General features: G+C 34.0%; 1 protein-coding gene across 1 annotated transcript in view; it reads left to right on the forward strand.

Annotated features, from left to right (window-relative positions):
• Window positions 1–16,233: 16,233 nt before the first annotated feature.
• Window positions 16,234–25,548, forward strand: part of LOC149954196 (LHFPL tetraspan subfamily member 6 protein-like) — a 182,350-nt gene continuing 173,035 nt past the window's right edge. The window contains exon 1 of the mRNA XM_090170297.1: window positions 16,234–17,250. Within this exon, the coding sequence (XP_090026423.1) occupies window positions 16,839–17,250 (412 nt within the window). The 5' untranslated portion in view covers window positions 16,234–16,838. The remainder of the gene's footprint in view (window positions 17,251–25,548) is intronic.

Raw genomic sequence — 25,548 nt, forward strand, 5'->3', positions numbered from 1 at the left:
CGAAAAGGCAACATCTAGTCAGAATGAGATACAGTAGACTCTATGAATAATAATTATTTCTTTAAACTGTACTAAAGAAAAATAACCATAGTACTTCTCCATAATAAGAAACTAAAACAAAAAACAGAAATATGCATATTCAAATTTAATAAATTAATTAATTTGTTTACAATTTAATTGTCACGTGTGTCATTTTCGGGTACATAGCCACCTAAAACAGTGGCGTACTTCATTTCATCAAGGTTCTTTCTTTGACGTATAAAAAATCGTCAAAACAAACACATTTACCGACAACACGATAGTTAGATGCCATAGTGACAACCTAAACTAACAGATTCAAACTATTATCCGCTATATTTATAATACAACTAAAAAACAACAAAAATTCAAAAAATAATATACAGAAAAAAACCTGAGCGCAGGGACGTAGAAAACAAAATATTCTCTCGGACATATTAAAAAAACGAACTCTGTACCTAATTTTTAGCAATAGAAGGGCCGTGAAGGTGGTCAGACCCCTCGTATACAACGGTGCGTACGCGCCTACGGCACGGGTACATCAACCTAACCTAACCTAACCTAACCTGACCCTATTTTTATATTTATCAAAAACAACGGGCCGTTATCGTCGATGTCATAAAAAATTCCATCATATAGTGTATAAAGTAAAAATATCTTCATCTTTGTGGCTTAATACAGTTAAAGCAATGAATTATTCCATCATTATTCCTTCTGCACTTAAACAATGAATTATTCCATCATTATTCCTTCTGCACTTCATATTGACATTCGGTAAAATAAAAACATACCAACTCGTACTATAAATAATTTTGAATTCGATCAAATTGTATTCGATCATTTGAAGGTTCGATCTTATGAAACGAATGACAAATGGGATTCCATCAAATGGAATTTCGATCAATTGCAACGTATAATGATCGACTGTCGATCAAATGGACCAACACCATTATATGATATTATATTATATTATATTATTATTTATATTATTTATTTATTTATTTATTTATTATTTATTAATATATAATATTAATATATTAATATATTATTATATAATATTAATATATTGATATATTACTATTATATATTAATGTTAATATATTTTATATTATTATTAGTCCTAGTAAATAAATAACGAACCAAACGGTACTACACCGGAAATTAGTGCCATTTTCCAAGATGTCGTTGAATTTAAATCTAAAAGCGAAACAACAAATTGTTTGATATATTTTTATCAACCACATTAAAATAGGCATATTTTAATAATTTTAATTTGAGGACATTCCTTAAACCAGAATTTAGAGACCAGCATTATAGCATTATTAAAAACTTGTTAAGGTTAACGGTAATAGTTAGTGTAGGGAGCTGTTGGCTCGCGTCGCATGCGGGGCTTTCCACCACCCTCCTATACGCATTGTAACCCGGCCACCTGAATTAAAGGTCTAAGGTGGTGCCTTGGGTATTAGCCTAGCTGATTATTATAACATCTGAATAAAAGACAATCCAATCATATAATTCCAATTCAAAATTATATGACGTTAAATGCAATATTATTTCGAGACGATAGATACTTAGACGGAATACCCATGGAAATCCTTTCCAGGAGCGTCTATCTACAACAAATGAATTAAGTACAAACGCCAAGTTTACGGATAAACAATGAATATATCCCCCTTCTCACTCTGGAACGTATGAAACTTTCCAAACAATTTCTAGAGCGGCCAAAACGTAAACATTTTATCTCCTGGAATATAGACAATGAACTAATAACGTAACAGACGAGTTACGCGCAAGGCCTACATCATCGACTATTGTACAACGACCCAGGAGGGGTAGAGGCTCCGCGAGAGGAGTCTGTAAGTGGAGACGGACGCCCCAGGATCTCTCCCATACTGAGAATGCCATTAATGAATCAAACTATACGAACTGGAGGACTCTCAGGAAAGCCTAATTATATAATTTAGCTAGGACTAACTACATTTCGCTATTCGCAATTGGACCTCTCGCTGTTACTCTAAATTAATCTAAATTCGATTTCTAACCTAATTACTCCGCCTCAAACTTTCCCCTATTAAAACAATAGCTTAATGTTATTTTCTTTTTTCCGTTACCATAGCGACGCGTTTACTCTAAATTAATCTAAATTCGATTTCTAACCTAATTACTCCACCTCAAACTTCCCCCTATTAAAACAATAGCTTAATATTATTTTCTTTTTCCGTTACCATAGCGACGCGTTTACTCTAAATTAATGTAAATTCGATTTCTAACCTAATTACTCCGCCTCAAACTTCCCCCTATTAAAACAATAGCTTAATATTATTTTCTTTTTCCGTTACCATAGCGACGCGTTTACTCTAAATTAATGTAAATTCGATTTCTAACCTAATTACTCCGCCTCAAACTCTCCCCTATTAAAACAATAGCTTAATATTATTTTCTTTTTTCCGTTACCATAGCGACGCGTTTACTCTAATTAATCTAAATTCGATTTCTAACCTTATTACTCCGACCCAAACTTTCCCCTATTAAAACAATAGCTTAATATTATTTTCTTTTTTCCGTTACCATAGCGACGCGTTTACTCTAATTAATCTAAATTCGATTTCTAACCTTATTACTCCGACCCAAACTTTCCCCTATTAAAACAATAGCTTAATATTATTTTCTTTTTTCCGTTACCATAGCGACGCGTTTACTCTAAATTAATCTAAATTCGATTTCTAACCTAATTACTCCGCCTCAAACTTCCCCCTATTAAAACAATAGCTTAATATTATTTTCTTTTTTCCGTTACCATAGCGACGCGTTTACTCTAAATTAATCTAAATTCGATTTCTAACCTAATTACTCCGACCCAAACTTTCCCCTATTAAAACAATAGCTTAATATTATTTTCTTTTTCCGTTACCATAGCAACGCGTTTCCGATTTTTTTAAATAAAATTCAAGGTCCTTATTTCGTCGAGGATTACTTCGGTAATAAATTTTTATTCGATTCTTACGCGGTGACTGAAAAAATATTCCAATGAAAGGAACTAAGAATAAAGAAGAGAAAAGTCCGAATATGACGCCATCTAGTGGAATAAATTGGAAAATGTTTTCCACTGTACACGCGCGATGAAATAAAAACATCGTTTTAATTTCCCTAAGCGAAAATTGGTACGCGACGCAACGCGCCAATTTTTAATTCATTGAAAATAAAACAGCCGCGAGAAATATTCATCAAACGAGAGTACAATTTCGGCTGAAGGAATGGTCCCCCGCGAAAGGCGCTCTAGGTGTTAAAAAGCGGGTCATTTATGCCAACTCCAAAATAGGGGAAAAACAAATTTTATAATCCATTCTTGACAGAGGTAGACGTTTATAAAAATACTGTTCGCCAGCGAATTCCAACGTTGACTAGTTGACCGCCAGGGGGATTCTGAGAAAGTAATAGTGTCCTATAGGGCCGACAGAGCTTGACCATTATTATTAATGGTCAGCGGAGACTTGGCAGAGTAAAACCGACGGCGGTGGAAAGTATTCTACGCTCCGCCTAAATCGTGTACACTCGCAAAATGAGCTTGATGCAATAATTAAGAATATCTTGCGCCGTATATCGCAACTATATTTATTTATTTGAGCGTTCTTATTTTGTTGTTTTGTCATGATATTCGCTCAAAATCTCTATCGGAGTGTGGACCATTATAGCGTACTTCATTTAAAACGGAATATATTATTTCCTATTAAGAAATTTAATGCAATTAAGTATCGGTGTAAAAGCGTTTAAAATTTAATTTAAATTATTTAGATTTTAAGACTGTGAAACCGAATATATTATTTACTATTAAGATATTAAATAAAATTAAGTTATTTCCTATAATTTTACATATAATTAGATTAGAATCTACAGGAACTATAAATTAATTAGATGAATTCGTATATGGATATTTAATTTAATAATCAACTTAAAAATAAAACATTAAATATTAATTGGTTTCATTTTACAGGCTTTAACTCACTACATTGTAAGGTCATTTAAAGGTTCACCAGAATCGTTTGAAACATAATAATCAGATAGATTATAATTATTCACCACCTTAGGCCTAAGTCATCAAGCGACGTTTAAAGCAATTAATTCGGGTGGCTGGGTTACAATGCGTAGGAGGGTGGTGGCAAGCCCTTCATGCCACGAGAGCCGACAGCTCTCTACACTCACTATTACCGTTAACCTCAACAAGTTTTCATAGAAGGGGAAACAGAAGAGCTAGTGGAAAAACCCCTTAAACTAGTGGGGAGCGAACTTGCAAACTCAACGCGGAAGGAGTTGAACATTTCGAGTTTTCACCCAGGTCCACAAGCTGGGATCGAACCCGCCTCCTCTTGCTGCGAGGCGAAAGTGCTAACCACTCCGCCTTCAATCAAATGAATCATTGAGTCTTAACTTTCATATTTAGGCAAATATTAGATATAAATTAAGTAGCTCCATCTATGAGTAAAAATTTACACTCTAATACGTACAATATTCCAGACACATTTTTTTTCAAGGCCCCAAAAAAGGTCATATTACCGACAAAAAAAAACATTAAAAGTCTATCGTAGAAATAAAATTAGCTTTTTTAATTCCCTTAAAGTATCATAATTCATTATCTAATTAAAAATTACCCGTACAAGAAATAAAAAGCGAAGCGTAGAGAGATAAAAAAAATGTGTATAAAGTCTATAGATAGATCGCATTAAAGTATAAAAGTAATTACGAGAAAATTGCCTTTTCCAAAAGCGAAAAATTTGCGGTTCGAGCCCATTAGTTGCAAATTTCCCGAACGAAATTTCTTAACAAGGGCCATAAATATAGCGAGCTATAAAGACATTCATTGATAGCGAGTAGGACGTACAGAGTGTTGCGATACATCAACATTCTCTTTTTATTTTGGTAGCGTACATTTAGGCTTACCGTCATAAATACCAAGAGTCGAGAACCAAAAACAGGATACACTTTTATCAATTAATAACGAATATTTAATCGCTGCGAATGGCAGGTAATAAGAGATTTTTAATTAATAGTGGTTCGGATTAGATTTAATGGAGGAATTTATTCACCTGTGAAATATGACTAATTAAATAATAAAAAAAGAATTAAAATCGAAAAAGAAATTTAAAAAATAATTAAAATTAAAATACAATGTAAAGAAAGTTAGATTGAAAATAAAATACAATATTAAGAACGTTAGATTGAAATTAAATTACAATATTAAGAAAATTAGATAAACATTAAAATGCGATATTTATAAAATTAGATTAAAATTAAAATACAATATTAAGAAATTTGGATTGAAAATAAAATACAATATTAAGAAAGTTAGATTGACATTAAAATACCATATTAAGAAAGTTAGATTAAAAATAAAATACAATATTAAGAAAATTAGAATGCGATATTTTGAAAATTAGATTCACATTAAACTGTGGTATTTAGAAAATTAGACTAACATTAAACTGCGGTATTTAGAAAATTAGACTAACATTAAAATACATTATTTAGAAAATTAGATTCACATTAAATAATAAGTAAATTAGATTCACATTAAATAATAAGAAAATTAGACTGACATTAAATAATAAGAAAATTATATTCACATTAAATAATAAGAAAATTAGATTCACATTAAATAATAAGAAAATTAGATTCACATTAAATAATAAGAAAATTAGATTCACATTAAATAATAAGAAAATTAAATTCACATTAAATAATAAGTAAATTAGATTCACATTAAATAATAAGAAAATTAGACTGACATTAAATAATAAGAAAATTATATTCACATTAAATAATAAGAAAATTAGATTCACATTAAATAATAAGAAAATTAGATTCACATTAAATAATAAGAAAATTAGATTCACATTAAATAATAAGAAAATTAAATTCACATTAAATAATAAGAAAATTAGATTCACATTAAATAATAAGAAAATTAGATTCACATTAAATAATACGAAAATTAGATTCACATTAAATAATAAGTAAATTTGATTAAAATTAAATAATACGAAAATTAGATTAAGGCTAAGTAGAAAATATTAAAAAAAATTGTGTTGCATACGTTTAAAGCTTAACCGTACCCTAGCTGGTCAAACCAAATAGGGAAATGTTACACCCTGTCCACGAATATATAAAAATAAGTAAAACTCCATTGTAAAAAAAATCGGTTTGTTATGGAGCTATCCAAGTATAATGGTTTAAACCGCTATACCATTGTTTACACCGTAGATGATACTGAAGGTCAATGGCTACTTTCGGGTACTCGTAGCCTTCATAACTTAATAGAGAACAGGGTTGTGACAACGCTGCACTCTTAGATTGTAACAAACCTAACACCTGGTAGACGAGAATGACGGGGGTGGGAAAGGGGGTCGAAATCTACCATAAGCACCTGCGGGAAAATCTTAAGATTTTTTTTTTACTTTTAAAATAGGAGGGTTCCTTTATAAGGAAAAATATTCCTTCGCGGTGGTACAACGTTTTTTCCCTTTGAAGTGGGCCTCTGCCAGAAGCGGACCGGCTCACGGCCAACTTCGTCATTACTGCACAGCGCATTCGGACGACCATTTTTAAACGTAAGCAACGGGATTCATCAAAAATTGGCCCGCAAAGTGTACACAGCTCCTACTACGCTCGAAGACGGATTAAACAAGTTCACGCGTTGCCATAATAGAGTGACACCCATCCAGAGTTAACAGCTATATGTGCCAAATCGGAAATTCAAAAAGCCAAAAAAGCGCCCACCGTCAAAAATGTTTTTTCGAAAAATACCCCAAATTCTTGCCTATTTTATAGGAAAAATTTCACAAAATAGAGTGAAAAATTCATAGAAGCGATAATTTTCGGTCAAATAATTACTATCAGGAATTCATACCTCTACTTGGAATGCTTATCCTGCCGTATCGTTTATGTTAAGATCCCTCTGACGGCTACGAGATAAAAAATCCCCTCTGCGCGCGCTCCTCTCTCACGTTGTTGTTTGTTAAGTTAACATAGTGACGTCAAAAAAACCGTCAGCCACATCGAGACGAAAATCTGCCCAAGGACAGTAGATACAGGGACGAGAAAGTGTATTGGCGGCCTCTGTTGGAATATATCACCTAAAACGACCTAAACGCGAGGAGAGTTAGTTGTAAACAAAAAAATGGCGGTCACCGAATTTTAGCGGTTCTTGACGAGGCTTAAGTGTTCAAAACAAATGGGCATTTTTTTATTTACGCTCGTAGTTTTATTTTTAATTTAACATCAAAATGGTAAAAACTAACTACAATAATACTGTCCATGGTGAACCACGTCTTAACAATGGCCGCGGTTTGTTTACATCTAACTCCCCGTGAATATGAAGACGTTTAAAATCGATTTTTTTTTCCCTGCTTTCTCGTCCCTGTATCTACTGTCTTTGATCTGCCGCGATAATCATTCCAAGTAGAGGTATGGATTCCTGTTATTATATAACAACTTATAACGCTTTTGATAACAAGTAGTTTTTGTTTTTAACAGAATTGTAGTCTAATATTAGGGTAGTCACGCGTAATTTTAACCCCCTGGACTTCTGCGATGTCGCTATCGCCTCGTTTTCATTAAATTTTCCCTCTGTTTTACACATTTAACGGTATAATTGTTGACCACTGGTCAGCCTCTATTTGGTGGAAACCACCAAAAATCCGCCTCCCGCCCAAGCCTTTTTTTCCTGCTTTAAAAAATAGCCCAATCATGCGATAAAACCGCCCATCTGGCAACTCGGCATTCATTCTATTATACTCGTTTATACCTAAGACTATTTAAAGATAGTCCCCGAGAATCATGGTCGAATTTCCCTCTGGCACGAGTGGGGGAGGGAAAAACGTCACCAGCGCGTGCTTCAAACACCACGGAGAAATCTCTGGATTAATTTTAGAGGAGACGACCTTTTATTAGAAGGAACGCTAAAAATGGTCTGAACGTAAATATATTTTTCCCACTACAAAATATGCCAATTTACGTAAATAAAGATATTTAATGTTATATCCAAATTAAGGTAATTACGAGGGGTAGTCACTTAAGTAATCAAGTGTACACATCGTAGGTAATCGGGGTAAATCGCTTAAGAAAATCACTGAATTAACTGATAAATTGCATAAATCAACGATTGACTACCCCCTCGGGTAATTAGTATTATCATTTAGATTTGTTTAGTCAAAATCATAAATTCAAGAATTAAATACATTCTTGATGACTTCTATTCCAAGATTATTTTATGAAATTAAATTTATTCGTAAAATAATTATAGTATTAATATTCATAGGTTATTTTCATTTAAATTATGCGCGTGCTTGAAAAGCATTAAAATAAATTACTTTCGGGCAAAATTTAAAATTTATTAAAAACTAGGCTTAAGTAGCTAATCGTATTTGCGATGTTGCTATGCTATTATTTAATTTAATGTCTTTTGAGTAGAAATCTGTTGGGTTACTTTAGGTTATAAAGTTAGGTATTATTGGTGAATCAACAAACTTTATATTAATGCCACTAGGGTTTAAAGCTTTTTGGCGCTAGTTACTTATACAATAATCTGTTAGAAAACTATTTTTCGATTTTAGTTTAAATATCGTAAATATTATTTTATTTAAAGGTAAAATATACCAATGATGCCATTTATTTTGTGATCTTATTATTAAAATATAAGTCTTCATTGGTAATTATTATTATATTATATTATTGTTTCCTCAACTAATCTAAGCTAGGAGGGTATTGGAGTTTAGAAGTTGAATATTTCATTTAATAGTCTTATTTAATACTAATAAATATATATTAACAAACAGACATCGTTTACGGCAGCGTAGGGCGTCCATTATACTCTACCGTTAATCGAGAAACAAAGTCAGTTGACAGCGAATTGTAGGCCTAAGAAGAGGGCGAAAAGCGAACACAATGAATCGAAATTTTTATTTCGGTGAAAAGGCAAAAATGTCCGGAAGAATAAAAAGTTAAGAAATAGGTTTTTTTAGACCAATATTTTTTCGGCCCGTCTTTAAACATACCGGAGGAAAAGGAGGGTAAATAGGTTTCTCAATTCTAAGCCAACATATCCTGACAATCTACCGGTTCTACACGAATTGAATAAACAAATACCATTTCTTATGTTAGCTTAGACTGCGCCAAGACCTTTCCTAGACAATACGATACGAGAGATTGTAGACAGACCCCTATAAACCGAAAGACCGGGGGTTGCGCGGGGGAAGTAGGGGTTTGCGCCCCTACGTAGAGGAGGGCGGACGGGAGAACTCGGTGACCCCAACGGCGAAGCTACGTAAAGGTCACGAGGATGAGACGTATGGTCGGAGGGAGGGAGAGCGCCGACTATCCCTCCCTGAAAAATGTGAGCGTGTCAGGCTGCTGCAGTTGGTATTAGGCAACATTAAGCAGACCCCTCTATCGAGAGTTTACAGAAGGGCCTCTTTCTCCGAGTGCTTACTTTAAACGCGCAATCTAATATTAAACAAAAGCAGCGCTGCCAATTCTATCTTCTCTAGCCCCATTTGGCGGTCTTACTTTTATACTTTAAATATCATAATTTTGTTTGTCTTTAATAACGAAACGCTACTACTTCTATTTTCTTATAACCCAATTTGTCTACTTTTCAGCCACTACTATTTTCTACCATCACATTTGGTTTAATTTTCCGTTACTTATCCTATTTGTATGTTTCTTCCGATACTGTCTCAATTTTCTACCAAAACAATTTGGAGTTTTTTCTCGCTACTACTACTATCACAATATTTCTAATTTTTCGCTACTTCTATTTTCTATCATCACAATATTTATAATTTCCGCTACTTCTTCTATGTTCTACCATCACAATATTTCTAATTTTCCGCTACTTCTATTTTCTATCATCACGATATTTCTCATTTTTGGCTAATTCTTCTATTTTCTACCATCTCAATATCTATAATTTTCCGCTACTTTTTCTATTCTCTATCATCACGATATGTCTAATTTTCCGCTACTTCTTCTATGTTCTACCATCATAATATTTAAAATTTTCTTCTATTTTATATCATCACAATTTGTATGTTTCTTCCGTCACTGTCTCTATTTTCTACCAAAACCATTTGTCGATTTACTCCGCTACTACTTCTATTTTCTACCGGCCCAGCCTAGCCCAATATGTCTATTTTATCAGCTTACTACCTCTATTTTCAACCATTATAATTTATCTATCTATATTTTTTCGAGTCCAATTTGTCGATTTTTATATTATACTAGTCCAATATGTCTATTCCTATAACTACTACCTATCTTTTTTACAAATCCAATATTTCTATTTTTCCAGTACTACTTCTATTTTCTACCAGCGCAATTTGTATTTCTTTCCCGTTTACTACCTCCATTTTATACTACACTAATTTATTTTTATAAATATATTTTTATATTTTTTCCCCGCTACTACCTAAATTTTCCACGAGCCTAATTTGTCTATTTATCTGCTACTTATCTAATTTCTACTAATCCAATATGTCTGTTTACCGAACTACTACTTCTATTTTCTACGGTCCCAATTTGTCTATTTATCCATTATTTCTATTTTCTACGGTCCAAATTTGTCTATTTATCCACTATTTCTAATTTCTACTAGTCCAATATGTCTGCTTATCCCACTACTACTTCTATTTTCTACGAGCCCAATTTGTATATTTACTCACTATTTCTATTTACTACTAGTACAATATGTCTGTTTATCCCACTACTACTTCTATTTTCTACGAGCCCAATTGGTCTATTCATCCACTACTTTTTTTATTTTCTACTAGTCCAATTTGTGTGTTTACCCAACTACTACTTCTATTTTCTACGAGTCCAATTGGTATATTTATCCACTACTTTTTTATTTTCTAAAAACAATTAATTAATCATGAAGGATAACCAACTCTGTTATATCCCAGCCAAAGTTGGCGTAATTTCTTTGTATTAAGTTAGGATCAAAATAAAATAATAATAAATAATAAAAGGGTCGACTATTTAAAAGTGTGTAAATTATTTAATAAACAACTTTAACGACTAGTGGCGGCGCAGTAGTAGTAATTTGTCTCGAATTAAAAAACATATTAAAAAAATAAAATAAAATAATTTTCTTGGGAAAAATATCTAAGGAGTAAAGTTAAGTGATCGTGACTTTAGGCAAAACCATCTCATTATTGCCGGACTTTTTCCTCTAGCTACTGGTCTTGCTTTCTCTCTATAGAAAAGATCGGGGTGGGTCGAATATTTGATGAAAGGGGGTGGGAAGAGAGGGTGGGTGGCAAAGAAGGGATTGAAGGGGGGAGGGTGCTAGACATTCTTTTATGTGCCAATTAGGAAATGAGCGTAGTGACTATTCCGTCATTAGAGACAAGAGAAAAGACAGGTTTACTTTATCATTCAAAGCGCCATGAAATTGATGAAGTGAAGACTTTTTTCTACCTATCTTTGGCGAACCGTCGGGTTCAGTTTTCTAGCCAAAGGGGCCCCGACGGTTCGATTTGAAGAAAAAATTATTACTACACCTAGAAAAGGAGAAAGCATGCCTAGAGTCAAAATCGTGGCACGCTGAAACTATTTTGGCCAGATCTTGTAGCCTCGTTCCATCGCGAACAGGAGTCAGGAGGGGAGTAATCATGTAGCCGAACGAGTTTTTGCCTCCACGTAGCGCCAACATTGATTCGACCAGCGAAATTAACGACTACGGTGATAACTATTAATTCTTGAAACCGGGCAGATCGCTATTGCGAAAGTGTGAGATTCGAAATAAAAAGGAGAGAGAAGGGAATTCCCATAAAGACTTTAAAACGGTGATAATTAAACGCGTTTTGACACATTACCAATTACATTCAGATTTTATTTCATATTATCGTCATTTATATAAATTGGCGCCCAGCCTGCATGATAATTATAAAAACTTAATTTTTTTATAAGTATCGATATTTTTAATAAGGATCAATATTTTCAATGAGTATCGATATTTTTATAGGCAAATTGATATCTTACATTTAAACGATATTTTTATAATCAAATCGATATCTTAAATTTAAACGATATTTTTAAATAAAAGTCGATATAAAAATTTCAATTTAATTCGAATTTCATTATTTACTTTATTTTCTGAATTCGTTTTTAACCATCCAATGCTTGTAATTGATTGATACTTTGATTGTAATATAAACGTTAACAAAATTATCAATTAACAATTGAATTTAATTATTATATTGTAAATTAACTTCGCCACAGCATCTTTTTTATACATTTTTGTAAATATATTGACTTATACAACTTAAAAGATTTATGTCATGATAAAAATCGATTATTTAATTTATGTAGATCTTACAACCCTGTAGCGCGGTAGAGCAATTTGTGAATATAGCGAGTAATATATCACGGAGAACGGGTGCTTTGGAGAGCCTTTATTGGCTGGACTACTCGAAGCGAACGCCTGCAAATTAGGGATATCCAAAAGGTATACACGTCATCGAGCATGGTCTATAATAATATCCATTCAAATAGCTCACCGAGCACTACCGTTCCAAACGAGGAAGGGAGTAAAGTTTATTCCCTCTATCTGCCTAGCGCTTGGTAAACATAAGGCGTATTTCTATCTGATTTAAAATCTCCTTACAACGAAAGACGATGCCTCCAGTTCAGAGGATCATACTACTCCCGGAGGATGCCAAACAGGAGGAAAAGGAGAGACATCTGGGGGCAGGAATTTATCAAAATTTATTCCCTATAAGCCGCTTACACCGAACGAGAATAGGGGTGAGGGGGGGATCTTGGGGGGGGGGGAGGGGCACACGGGATATTTTATGAATAGGATCCCCTTGTCCGAGCACAATAGGGTGTCTATAAATTTGCCTAGAAGATGGCGAGAGTGTATATCTTGGTAACCCCCCGACCAGCTCCAAAATATCTTTATGGAGCAAAACGATACACCGCCCTCTCTCGGATGCGCCCAAAATTACGAGCTCATATTTTTTTTTAGTAAGAAAAAAAACGACCAGTAGAGCTATACCTATCGGACCTCTTCTACCTGGAAATTAACGTTTCGTACATTCTAAGCGTTTGAGGAGGGTAAAATTTATCCCACATTCTAAGTGCGGAATATCAAGGTCATTACCCCTGAAGGTACCTTTTCGCTACTAAACAATAAAGGTTCTCTATGTGTTTTTTGGCCGAGGAAGAAAAAAAAATGGAAAACACCTTGAATCTCATTACTTATTCATACAATAGCTAATTATACTTTGTGTAACAAGCGGCCTCTTTCACCATCCTAATAAAAAGAGGGAACGCTATTATGATAAAATAAAAGCCATGGTCAGGATAGTACTTGGTTGGTTTTATCTAAAGTCAGTTCATTTTAAAGCGGGTGTACCGGTACAGTTTGTGGCGGTTTCATTTCAGTTGAAGACTCGTAACTACTGCCCCTAAATACCATAAGGTGTGCCACATAGCACACCCTAAATACACTAAAATATATTTTGATGGTTATCTGTAAGGAATATAAAAAAATAGGCGCAATTGGGCCATCCCCAGTAATTAGACCCACCCATCAAGTCAACTTAAAACTACAGACCGATTTGCTAATAGCTAGGTTAAGTTCGCGATGGGTAACGCGTAAGGAGAACTTGTAGGATTGTGGACGTAGTATTATGGCGCATAAACTGTTTACCGTATCACGCTTTCACGTATTCTAGGGTGGAGCTTAAGTCCTTTCTAATGGAAAATTTCATTTATGTTCGCTTGATAGATTTGCGGTTTTACATTTCTAAATAGCCCGATTCCGTAAGTCAGTGGGTGAAATTTTCTTTGCCTTTATCTTGCGAAGACTCTCTTTTCTTACGTCATAACTTCCCTTAAGCTTGGAAAGGATGCAGTGCTACCACATGTAGGGAATTTATCCCCTTTGTAGGGAATTTTCGCTTTTCAAAATTAAAAAAAAGAAATTTTCGTTCTTTTTAGAATCAGCTCTATTTTCGATTACAGACCAATAGTATGTTGTAACGTTTTCCTGGTTAAGTATAGCAACTTACCTATCCTGACCAGCGTAATCTATAACGCTACAAATAAATGTAATTAAAAGTTTTATGATTTAGGGCGATTCAGAACGGAAAAGATTAATGATTAAAAACACATTTAATATTAACACTAAATTCTTACAAATCAATTAAAACACTACTAAAAACCTAAAAGCTAAATGATCATGGTCATTTAGCTTTTATCCTAAACGCTATCCTCATTTTTTATGCTAAAAGGTTATTAAAATAGTACACTAATTACAAGTTCTTAAGATTATACATTAAATGAAATGATTAAAACAGAGCTGACATTAACGTAACAATGTTAGTGATCCGCGTTTCAATAAAATCAACATATTATCATTGTTGTTACTTTGAATAATATATATTCTAGTTTTCTGGTAAAGTTAAGGATACAGGTAGACTATATGCGAAGTATTTTACCCAAATAGAGTCGCGTATCCAAGCTGGACGACCCTGGAGATGGACATTCCATTCAACGAACAGTATTTCCGCCCATCGCTCGTTCCAGCGAACGCAATTTCCAGCCTACGACTGATGTACAAAAAAATTTTAAGCGTAATATGTTAAGATTCAACAAGGAAAATTTTGGGGAATTTTTAACATTTAAGAGGGGAAAAAAGGGAATTTTTTAAGTTACCTAGTTCAGAAAAAAAAAGAATTAAAAAATTTCGAAAGTGGAAGCACCTATGTGAAAGTGTGAACGAAATTTTCATGTAGTGAATTCAGAGCCAATATAATGATTGATGCTTAATTGTTAAGATACTCAATGGTTACTTCTAGGTTTTCAAAAGAAATAACATGGTTCATAATTAATCTTTAATAAATGTATGAATGGTCATTTTTGGATTAAAAACGTGAAAGAAGGGAAATAAGGACTTTTGGTTTTAACGTGAGACGGAGGTCAAGACGCTAACTGGACAGATGAATAACGTCATAGTAGCGACTTTGACCCTCTCCAGAGAATTTCGGTGCTACAAATTTAATTACCGAGGTAAGCCATATTGACGGAAAGCATCGAGAAAGAAAAGTTAATATCAGAAGTAAACAATATACCTTTTATGAGATAAGAAACTGCCTAGGACGTAAAAATAATACAAGAACCTTAGCAGACTCGAGGCAGTTTTATTTTGGCGCGATTTTCACGCTAAATTTCGTAAAATATACACCGCATCACTGCATTTAATGTAAAATTACGATGTTTGGAAATATTTATTTATTTATGAACAATATCTTTCAGATGAAATAGTTTGAGAAAATAAAGATCAATTGTTTTTTGATTTTTTTTTAATTTCTAAGATAGTATCTGACATTATATTGATTGAGGTTTGGTCCTAATTTCCTTATTCACTTTAAATTAATAATTTATTAGTAAATTATTAAAACTATAGGGACTTCAAAGCTTTAAGTTTTCCAATCTCGTTGCGTCATAGCTTTAAAATTAGTTAAATAACAATGGTCTCGCCTTGTCATACGATAGCGTACCTAGGATTTTATTTCAGGGGCGTAGGAACGTTTTAGAAGTTGGAGGGGGCAAAGAGAATCGACAAGGGGTCTAGAGGATGGTTTTGAATTTTTAATGGAGTGTAGCTTCTCCGAATGCATTTGTACTTTTTACTACAATGAAAATGGGCGGGAAAAGACTGAAATTTAAACACAGTTCGGGTTCTTTAAGCTTTATATGCTTTTAAAATGAGAATTTAAGCCTTTTGAAGATTTCAACTGACCAAAAAGTTGGAGGGGGCAATAACATTAGTTGCCTCTCAAAGCAAAATTCTAGGGAGGGACATTGCCCCCCCTCCCCCCGTTCCTACGCCCCTGTGCATTTTGGGGGGTTTGAACCAGGACATCATAAATTAAATTTAATTAAAATATTTAAATCTAAAGTCACTCTCATAAATATTTCCGGTTGACCATATCGTAAAGCGAACAGTGCGCAATTTGTGAAATATCCCTGATAATTATCCCGTACATTCGGCGCAGCTTCTTTAGGATTCTTCGGTATTTCCAACGACAGACGGCCTCAGTGCCGTCCGTGTAGGATCGAGAGCTTCGGAATTTCGATACCCGCGTCGCCACGGTCGCGTACCTCTCTCTCTCTGGTGTGTCCCCCCCCTCTTTTTCAGAGGAGCCCGTCTGGGCAAATTGGAAGCGCGAGCCAGAAGCATTCCGCTCGCAACGTTTCGCGGAGATCCGCTGCGAAGGTCCCGTTGGGGGAAATGCACCCGGCGACAAAGCCGAGACTGCCGACGCCGCGATAGTCCGCAACGACACCCGAGAAAAACAGTTTCCAAACAAAGCAGCGAGAGATAAAGAAAAGGAGCTTCATTGAAGGAATTAATTAGCTCTTTGGGAAAGCCTCTCGCGCCACTTTTAATCCCGCGATATTTTAGTATAGCCTAAAATCACCGCATCCATTCGCGCGTCGTTAGTCCCGCCACGCCAATATTCACAACCGTTTCGTTATAGTGTCGTACCGTTCAATGGATATAATAGCGCGGTTTTGCGCGTAAAAAGTGTTGCCGGAAGACGGTGGTAATATTTCCGTACTTTGCGTAAAACGAGCCGGGAAACGCGTAAAAAATTGTTTTTTCTTTGGATTTAACGCGTTCGAGCAGTTTTGGAGGAACGTCGTTTCGCGATGAATTGCCGGGTGGACGCGCGACCATGAAGCCCTGAAAGGCGATCGGAGGTGACTGGGGTGATCGAGTTCATCCCCGGTTCGTCGGTGTCGACCCGACCCGAATGTGGTCACACCGAGGGATGCCCGTGATGGCCCCTAGTTTGACGGCTACTGGAGTGTTCTGGTGCTGTCTGTCCCTGGCCGCCGCTATCCTCAATAGCGCCGGCTTCTACCTTCCATTTTGGATTCAAGGCACCCTCTTCAACACCACAGAAGCGTCGTTTGGCTCATTTCGTCGTTGCAATTATCCCCGTTTAACAGAAGACGGTAGTTTGGAGTTGGTCTTGGAATGCGGTCGCTACACGCGCTTCCTCGACATCCCGAGTGTGGCGTGGCAAGTGGCCACCATCGCCGTTGGCGTCGGAGCTTCCCTTTCCTTGCTGGTGGCATTCACTTCCTTGGCTGCCTGCTGCGTGGCGGATGTGGTCACTCAACCTACTGCCCGCATTCTAGGATGCATGCAACTCGCCTCTGGTGAGTACGAAGATTCCTTTTCAAACTGCACCTCTTTTTTTCGTTCTATAACTCCTTGACCGTCATGAAACTATTTCTTTATCATAGATTTAAAACGTATTTGTCGTGGTTTTAAATTAATATGTTTATTTTTAATCAAAAGACGGGCGCAACATGGTCTTTAAAATATAATATATTTCAGGGTTCGTACGAAATTTACGGAATAAATTTTCCACGTTTTCCGTGACCAATATTAAAATATTTCTCTGACCACTTTGATACAATAAACTAAATATTTAAGGTAAAATCTTGCAAATTATAAAATATGTATTTTTAATACTTCTTTCGAAAAATTACCTAACTTTTGCCTGAACTTTTGGAACCATTTTCCAATTCCCTGACATTTTCCTGAACCTTTGGAACCATTTTCAAATTCGCTGATTTTTCCTGACCTTTTCCGGACATTTTCAAATCACCTGAATTTTGCCTGAACTTTTGGAACCATTTTAAAGTTCCCGGACTTTTCCCTGACATTATTGAGCCATTTTCAAATTCCTGACTTTTCCAGGTTTTCCGAAAGCTCCCGAAATAATTTCCTTAAAAGCCATGTTCTATCTGTCTTTTGATAAAAAATAAGTGTATACATTTCTTAAATCGAATTTAAGAAATTGAGGCATAATTTACCGATTTCTAAATGGGAAACGCCACAATTTAAGAAAAAAAACCATTTTAAGTGCAACGTAAATACTAAATATTACCTCCAAAATTGTGGGTGAAAATACTCGCTATTTTTAGGGGCTCATATGTAAATATCGCTAATTTATGAACGGTTAGTGTACACTTTATTACGTTCAATACAAACAATATTTAAAAGGCTACCCGCTTAAAATTTCAAACGGCCATTTATAATTAAAATTTGGAGAAGGAGGTACCGACGTTTCCCGCCACACCCGCCTAATTTATACCCAAATTATAAGTTACAGCGTCCGTTACGTATACTTGATACACAAAATTGGGCGAGCCGGCTAGCCGCTTTTTATTTTTATGTCATTAAAACTTTGGACCTAATTTCGCTTCAAAACATCCTATATAGCGGAATTTTATACTACGGTGGTACTTTGGCTGCAAATTGATTTAGTATAGATTAATCCCACGCTTTTGAGCGTCATTTTAAGTTATGTAGGGAGCTATATTGGGTAAACAATTCTAAATAATGGCATCGCTGGCTAGATGCGATTTTGTCACGCGATAGTGAAATCATTGCATTTTCTATTCCCCTCTTTTTGTTTGGCCCTACAAGGATGACTGAGAATTATTCTTTTGAAACAATGACGAAGTGAACTAGCGAAAAGGGCAAATATTCACCCTTTTACGCTTATTTATAGGCTGATTTTTACAACAAATGTTTTAAAAGCTTCGACCATAAATGAGAATCTATATCTGCGCCCTCATAGGTCGTCGTCAGTTTTAATGCTTTAACATTGCATTAAATTTTCTGTTGTAAATAGTACAGGAATTGTATATTTGAAAAGAAATTAGGAAGAAATATTTTAAAACCTTGAACAGTAAAAGCGTAGATAATGAAATCTATCGCTGCGCCCTCCTCGGCCGTCGTCTGAAACTTGAGGTGTTAATGGGTTAAAAAGGTAATAAATACCGACTAAAACCTTGCTTTAAATTTTCTGTTGTAAATAGTACAGGAATTGTATATTTGAAAAGCAATTAGGAAGAAATATTTTAAAACCTTCAACATTAAAAGCGTATAACTTTCGAAATCATCACTATACGCCCTCCTCGGCCGTCATCGAAAACTTGGGGTATTAATGAGTCAATAAGCAGACGTTATTAGTGTTATATTGCTATGGGTTATGTACACATTTAAAACGTTGCATTAAATTATGTATTAAAAATAGTGCAAGTATTGTTTATTTAATATAATAATTAGGATCGTGAAATGTTTGTCAGGATTGTAACCAAAACTGAAAGTGAACTGCGCGTTGAATGAAATAAAGAAGTAACTCTTATCTTATCCGTTGCCTGGATTACGGACTAATCGATACGTAAAAATTAATGTCGTTTACGAACGTTTCCCGATGGTTCTTCATTGACTCTTTAATGGATTTTGAAAATATTTCGTAGTTGTCGAGCCTTATCGGCAAAACACAAAAGGAATCTTAGAAACCCTAAATATTTGGTATCATTATACAAGGAGGGTCAAATTCTAATTAATTTTCCCGAGTTTCGCCAATTGGCGAAATTTTTCTTTGAAATTTTCTTTAAAAAAATGTTTTCCGAAAAAATCTAAATTATGCTAACTAGGCCTTATTTTGACAACTGAACAAATGTTTTTGGTAGGTTCACCTTGTCCTCTGAAAGGGACGTCCCTGACTGAATGCCTTAATCTGTTGCGCAATACAAAACCCACTCTCGAATAATTGGTTTTAGTGAGGGATTTCAGCCCAATCCCCAAGCATGAATATATTTTTACTCAATTGGTAAACATTTGTAGCCAGCCCTGTAGAAGCTTACTATAATTTTTTTTGTATTTGCTAAGGTGGACAGTAGGCTTTCCAGTTCAGTGTTGGAAATAAGGCGGTGGCGTCGGCTATGACCAGTAAATTAAATGGAATCTGGAGGGTTCACTGGTCATAATGACCAGTTTATGTTTAATTAAAAGTATAATTCTATACCGAAAAGAGAAAATGATAAAAGCGTTGCGCTCTCAGCAATGAAATTGCGGATTTTGACTTATTTCTACTCCTAAATCGAACGTATTTCGTGGCATCTGGCAGTAATGCAATTTGACGTTCTTCTGTTACAATCGGTCAGATTCGTCGAGCTAAATGCGAAACATCTAGAACAATCATTAAGAATATGTTTAAGAAACATAAGCATAGAAGACATTGATTCCTATCCTGCAATTTCTTTATGGCTTTTAGAAACAAAAATAAAAAGTTTTTATTCGAAGAACAAGAAGATGATGAAATATTTTTTAAAGTTCCTTATGAAATGTGATAAATATCAAAGTTCTTTGGTTTGTTATAAATAAATATCATTATAGTTCCTGAACCAGTAGAAAAAGTTGGTAGTGATATAGCTATGGATAAGTTAACGCCGGCAAAAAGTATTCACACATTCAGCTATAACCATGCTGTAATTTCTTAAGCCATGAAATTTCTATAAGCAGCCTAAGGGTTATTTTAAATTTTTTTCAACCCATAAACTCTACTTGTCACTGCCTTATTATTAATTTAAAAAAAACCATAACCCGAATTTTTAATTTTTTTTTCCAAGCGTTCCTGGAATTTGTAGCCTTAAGGGTGTATCACTGTTGAATATTTAATTAGCTTTATCTTGTTTGGCATTCAAAATAGTCGTTCATGTTTTTTTATTTCAAAACGTATGGCGTATATTTAGCTCTACATGCATTGGACTAGTTTTAAAATGATTCGATTAAATAATTTTTATGAAATCGGAATAACCCTTACGTTAATGATTTGAATTGAAAACCAGATACATCCAGTTTGAACCTGTTTGTATTAAATAATTTTTATAAAATCGGAATAAAATTTTATTTTATAAATTGTAATTGTATCAAATATGTCACATTTTGGAATAAAATTTCGGTAAAAATAGAATTTGGATTGGCCCAATTTTGGATATAGTTTGGATTCAAATTTAAAGTTAAGGCAATTGCAACATAATAAAGTATCAATAAGCACTTCGGTTGTTAATAAGCTTTCCAAGCTCTTCGTGTAATGCTTATCCGTATCAGGGTATAGGTTTAAATTTACATTTTACTAATTTTAATGTTCGGTTTACATTTGTTGCTTTGTCTAAACCGTAACAAATAAATAATAAATAATACAAGTATAGAAGTAAGTTAATATGCAAATTGTTTTGTTAAAATTTGGAAATTTTACCTATAGATAATCAGTATGTAAAGAGTACATTGAACTTTGGATTTCAGCTAGCAGTACATTCTGAATTACAAATTGGAAATTTTAAATATTTACAAAATTTGAAGCACTTTATATTTTTTAAATTTTGCTCCAATTATTTCATGTACTATTAATTATTTTATATTTCGTTATTTATGAAATGAAGTTTTAATACAGACTCAAACTACTTTATTCGCGTACGAAATTTGGTCAACAATTTTTGTAAGATGCTTTTTTAATGTAGGTGTCTGCTGATATATGACCCTACACCATATGTATATAACATTTATATTAGGGATAAGTATCACTCTATACTACTAATTTTATGCACTTCTTTTTTCGAAATGTGTTTCCAACGGAAAAATAGTGCGATTTTAAATTATTCATCACAATGTTTTTCTAAAACAATTACATCCTGTTCATTGGAAACTTCGTCGAACCTACTAACGTACATGCTTCATTTTTTACGTTCTATTTGGATACTTCTTGCAAGAAGTATATTATATACTTCTGGTAATGATAATTTTTCCTAGTGTAAATGTAAAATTCAAATCATGGTCTATAGATGGATTGGTTGAAAGATATTATTAACTTCTGATAAAGATATTCTTGCCAATATAAACATACAATTAAAAACGTGACCTAAATTGATACTTCTCCCTCGTAAGACCAATATGATTTACTTATGATGAAAATAATTTTACCAACATAAATATAATAATAATAATCAGCTAAGCTAATACCCATGGCACCACCTTAGGCCTAAGTCATAAAGCGACATTTAAAGCCATTAATTCAGGTGGCCGGGTTACAATGCGTAGGAGGGTGGTGGCAAGCCCTTCATGCCACGCGAGCCGACAGCTCCCTACACTAACTATTACCGTTAACCTCAACAAGTTTTCATGGAAGGGGAAACCGAAGAACTCGGGGGAAAACCCCTTAAACCAGTGTGTAGAAAACTTGCAGAAGGAGTTGTTCCGAGTTTTCACCCAGTGCCAGAAGCTGTCATCGAACGCGGCTCTTCATGCTGCGAGGCGAAAGTGCTAACCATTCCAATAAAATACCAATTGTCGTCTATAAATAAATACTTGAAATATATTATTTACTTATGAATTGTTATGAGCTAAAAAAGTTGATGAATTTTTCTAATACCAACTCAGAATCGGATGAAGTACAAGGAATATCTTGGGAAAATGCTTTGTTTTGTCTATTATCCTGAAAATCACTAGCAATTATGCAAAAACTATTTCAATTAAAAATCCAAAATATATTAAATTTTACACGTTTTTACAAGTTCTGCCCCCTCCTGAAAAATCCTGAAATGACGCCCCTGCTGATGAAGATAATTATGCCTGGTATAAATAGTGTTGTAAGTCGGGAAATTTCCCGCTAGGAAAATTTTCCGTATTTTTCCGAAAAAAAATAAAAAATAGTTTTCATTCCATGATTAGCCTAATATATTGTTTGCAAATTTAAATAAACCGGCTTTTTCGCCTAAATTTTTCGAATCTGAAAGTAAAACTAAACCTCTAGATTAGTTTAAACTGATTAACAATGTAACATAAGTAATGTTTTTTAGTATGTTTACTGATATTAGACATTTTATATCGATAAAAAGTTAAAAACATTAAAAACCCTTAAAAGTAATTTATGTTTCAAATTTAAAATTTTTCCGATTTGCGGAAAATTTTTCTCAATCCGGAAATTTTCCGGAAATTTTTCCGAATTTTATTTTTCCGGAAAATTAATAACACTAATTCAGATCGTGGCCTAGATGGACCACTTCTGTCGTACGAGATATCATATGCACTTCTGCCTATACTTAATAAACTCTGACAATAAGATGATGCCAGACTGGCCCATTTACATTCCTAGCACCGTGACGTCATTCTATAGTCCTCCGCCAACCCCTCCACACATACCGATTCCGGGTGAAATTGCGAGCGCAGCCTCTAATAAAAGTTGCGGCTCTGTCATTTTATACACCGGAAAACCGCTCTGAAAATGATCACGAAGGCCGTAGCTGTACAAAGGGCGGCCTCGCTTTCCCGCCAGCTGCCAAGTTACATTGTCGTGGCGCCCCGTTCGTGACACGCTCTTATTACCAGCCCGAGGGAAAAGCGGAAGATATACGGTGGGCGTTCGGGCTTGCTACCAAAGGATGCCTCAATTTAAGAAATAAGAAGTCTCATTACAAAGCTCTTGTTTTCTTATTACAATGAGCCGAGTTTCTTCGCGGTCCGATTGTTAGTTGCCAGTGCAGAATGTTAATAAGCGTTCAATCGTAGAGGGTCGCTAGGAATTTAGAAAAACCTTTATTTTAATTTATATTCTTAAAAAACAGAATATACGTAAGTATGAAACTGAGATATTGTCAATTCTGACGCAATCGGAAATTACGTAACAGGAAACACGTGACCAAATAATAATAGACAATTCGATGCTCTGATTTAATAATTCATTAAGTAATGGTTATTTTTACTTTTTAAACTTTTAAATTTTTACTAAACTTTGGTTGATTCTCCTAAAAGACTAGTTGTGACGCAAGTAGAGTTGTTAGTCCTTAGTCAAGTTGTGATTTATATGGTCATTGCGAAACATACTATTATTTAAAAAAAACGTCGTTGGGATTGGAAGGTGTCATACTTATCAGAATTATGTAACTTACGATAAAAGAATAAATATAGAAATTGTAGATTTCTAAAGAATTTACGCTAATATTGTCGTATTATCACTTTATTTTATTGGGTAATACAACCAAAATAATTTTCTTTGAAAAAGGTCATCTGGTAACACTGCTTGTCTGCCTTTGAAATAAATATAAAATGTGTTATCTGGTAGCACGGCATTATCGATAAAACGTTTATATTTGCGTAGTTACGAAGAACTTACAGTACTTGAAATATTTTACTTCTTTAATTATTTATTTTCTGACTATTAGTCGCGAACGACAAAAAACGCGATTAATAATATAAAGATTTTTTTAAAACACATTTTTTTATTATCCCTAAAGAGGTTTAACTTATTTAAATTTTAAATAAATTTAATTGAAATCAAATCATCGATTTAAATCTCATAACGTATTTCATTGAGGGAACTAAAAATGGTATCAAATATGAGGAAGCTAAAGTATTAAATGGTAATAAAAATTAATTTAAGATGATATTTAATTTTTACTTTTGTAAAATTAGTCTGAAAAAAGCCATTAATTATATATTAATCAATAAATTCATTAAATTAAAAATTGTGTGGTCCTGCAAAACAATATTGTTCTAACATTTCCTAATAGGCTTATATAATAAAATTGATCAATTTACATAAATTGCGTTAAGATTTAATATTAAAACTTAATTCAATTAAAATACCTTTAATTGACCTGTAAAACAATATTGTTATGTACAATTGGTTTAAATTAAAAAAACTTGATTTGATTTTTATTAAAAAATTCCTGACGCGAGGTATAGTGGTAAAACAGTGGTTCTAATTTTCGGATTATACTTGCTGTATTCCCATCGCAGCCAGCAGCGAATAATTAAAAATTGTTCGATACGAGCGCCACCGAATGTATGGTGGTTGAATTTGGAAGCTTTTTTTATTGAGTTCGCATCCGTGTTTCCGGATTAGTTTTATCGCGATATTTAAATGCTTGCTTCAGCCGCCATTAAAAAGACGAAGCTGATTTGGCTTTGTAAGTCAATGCGCCAGACACTCACTCCTCCCGGGGGATAGCGAGAGTGGGGGAATTAATGACGATGTACCAGCGACACCTAACGGAATAGAAAATAAAAATCTCCCCTCCTTTTTTAATTTTGTCCGTTCACTTTGGCGTCGCTCGTAAACCTTTTTTACACGACATTAAAAATATTTTGTTCGAACGTTAATTTTAAAGCTCTCTTAAGTAGATTTTAAAGTGTTGTTTCGACGGATTATTTTCGGTTGGGACTTGGTTCCTTAATTAGTCTAGAGAAGAGAATTTTTAGACTTCCCATTTTGAAGCCGCTATTAAAATCACCGTTATAAAACTCTTTCATTCAACCATAAGTCGTAGAAATATTTTTATTAGACTTAAAAGAATTTTCTTACTTATTTTTATGGACAAACTCTATAAAACAATCTGTAGAATTCCTTTAAAAATGGGTAATTTCAAATGATATTTGCTTTAAATTAACTTAATTTATATTATAAATTATATAAAACTATATTGTTTTTAATAGCTTCTGGTATTAACTATAAACACCATTTTGAATGACCATACAAAGTTTTAAGTACACTCTACAGATATTTTAAGGTGTTTTATAGAGCAGCTCTATAGAAAACTTTTAGAATGGGTAATTTCTCTAAAGATAATTGCTTTAAATTATCATTAGGTTATTATATT

This window comes from Leiobunum rupestre, chromosome 3, assembly GCF_980474605.1.
Source record: "Leiobunum rupestre chromosome 3, qqLeiRupe1.1.hap1, whole genome shotgun sequence".
Classification (NCBI taxonomy): Eukaryota; Metazoa; Arthropoda; class Arachnida; order Opiliones; family Sclerosomatidae; genus Leiobunum; species Leiobunum rupestre.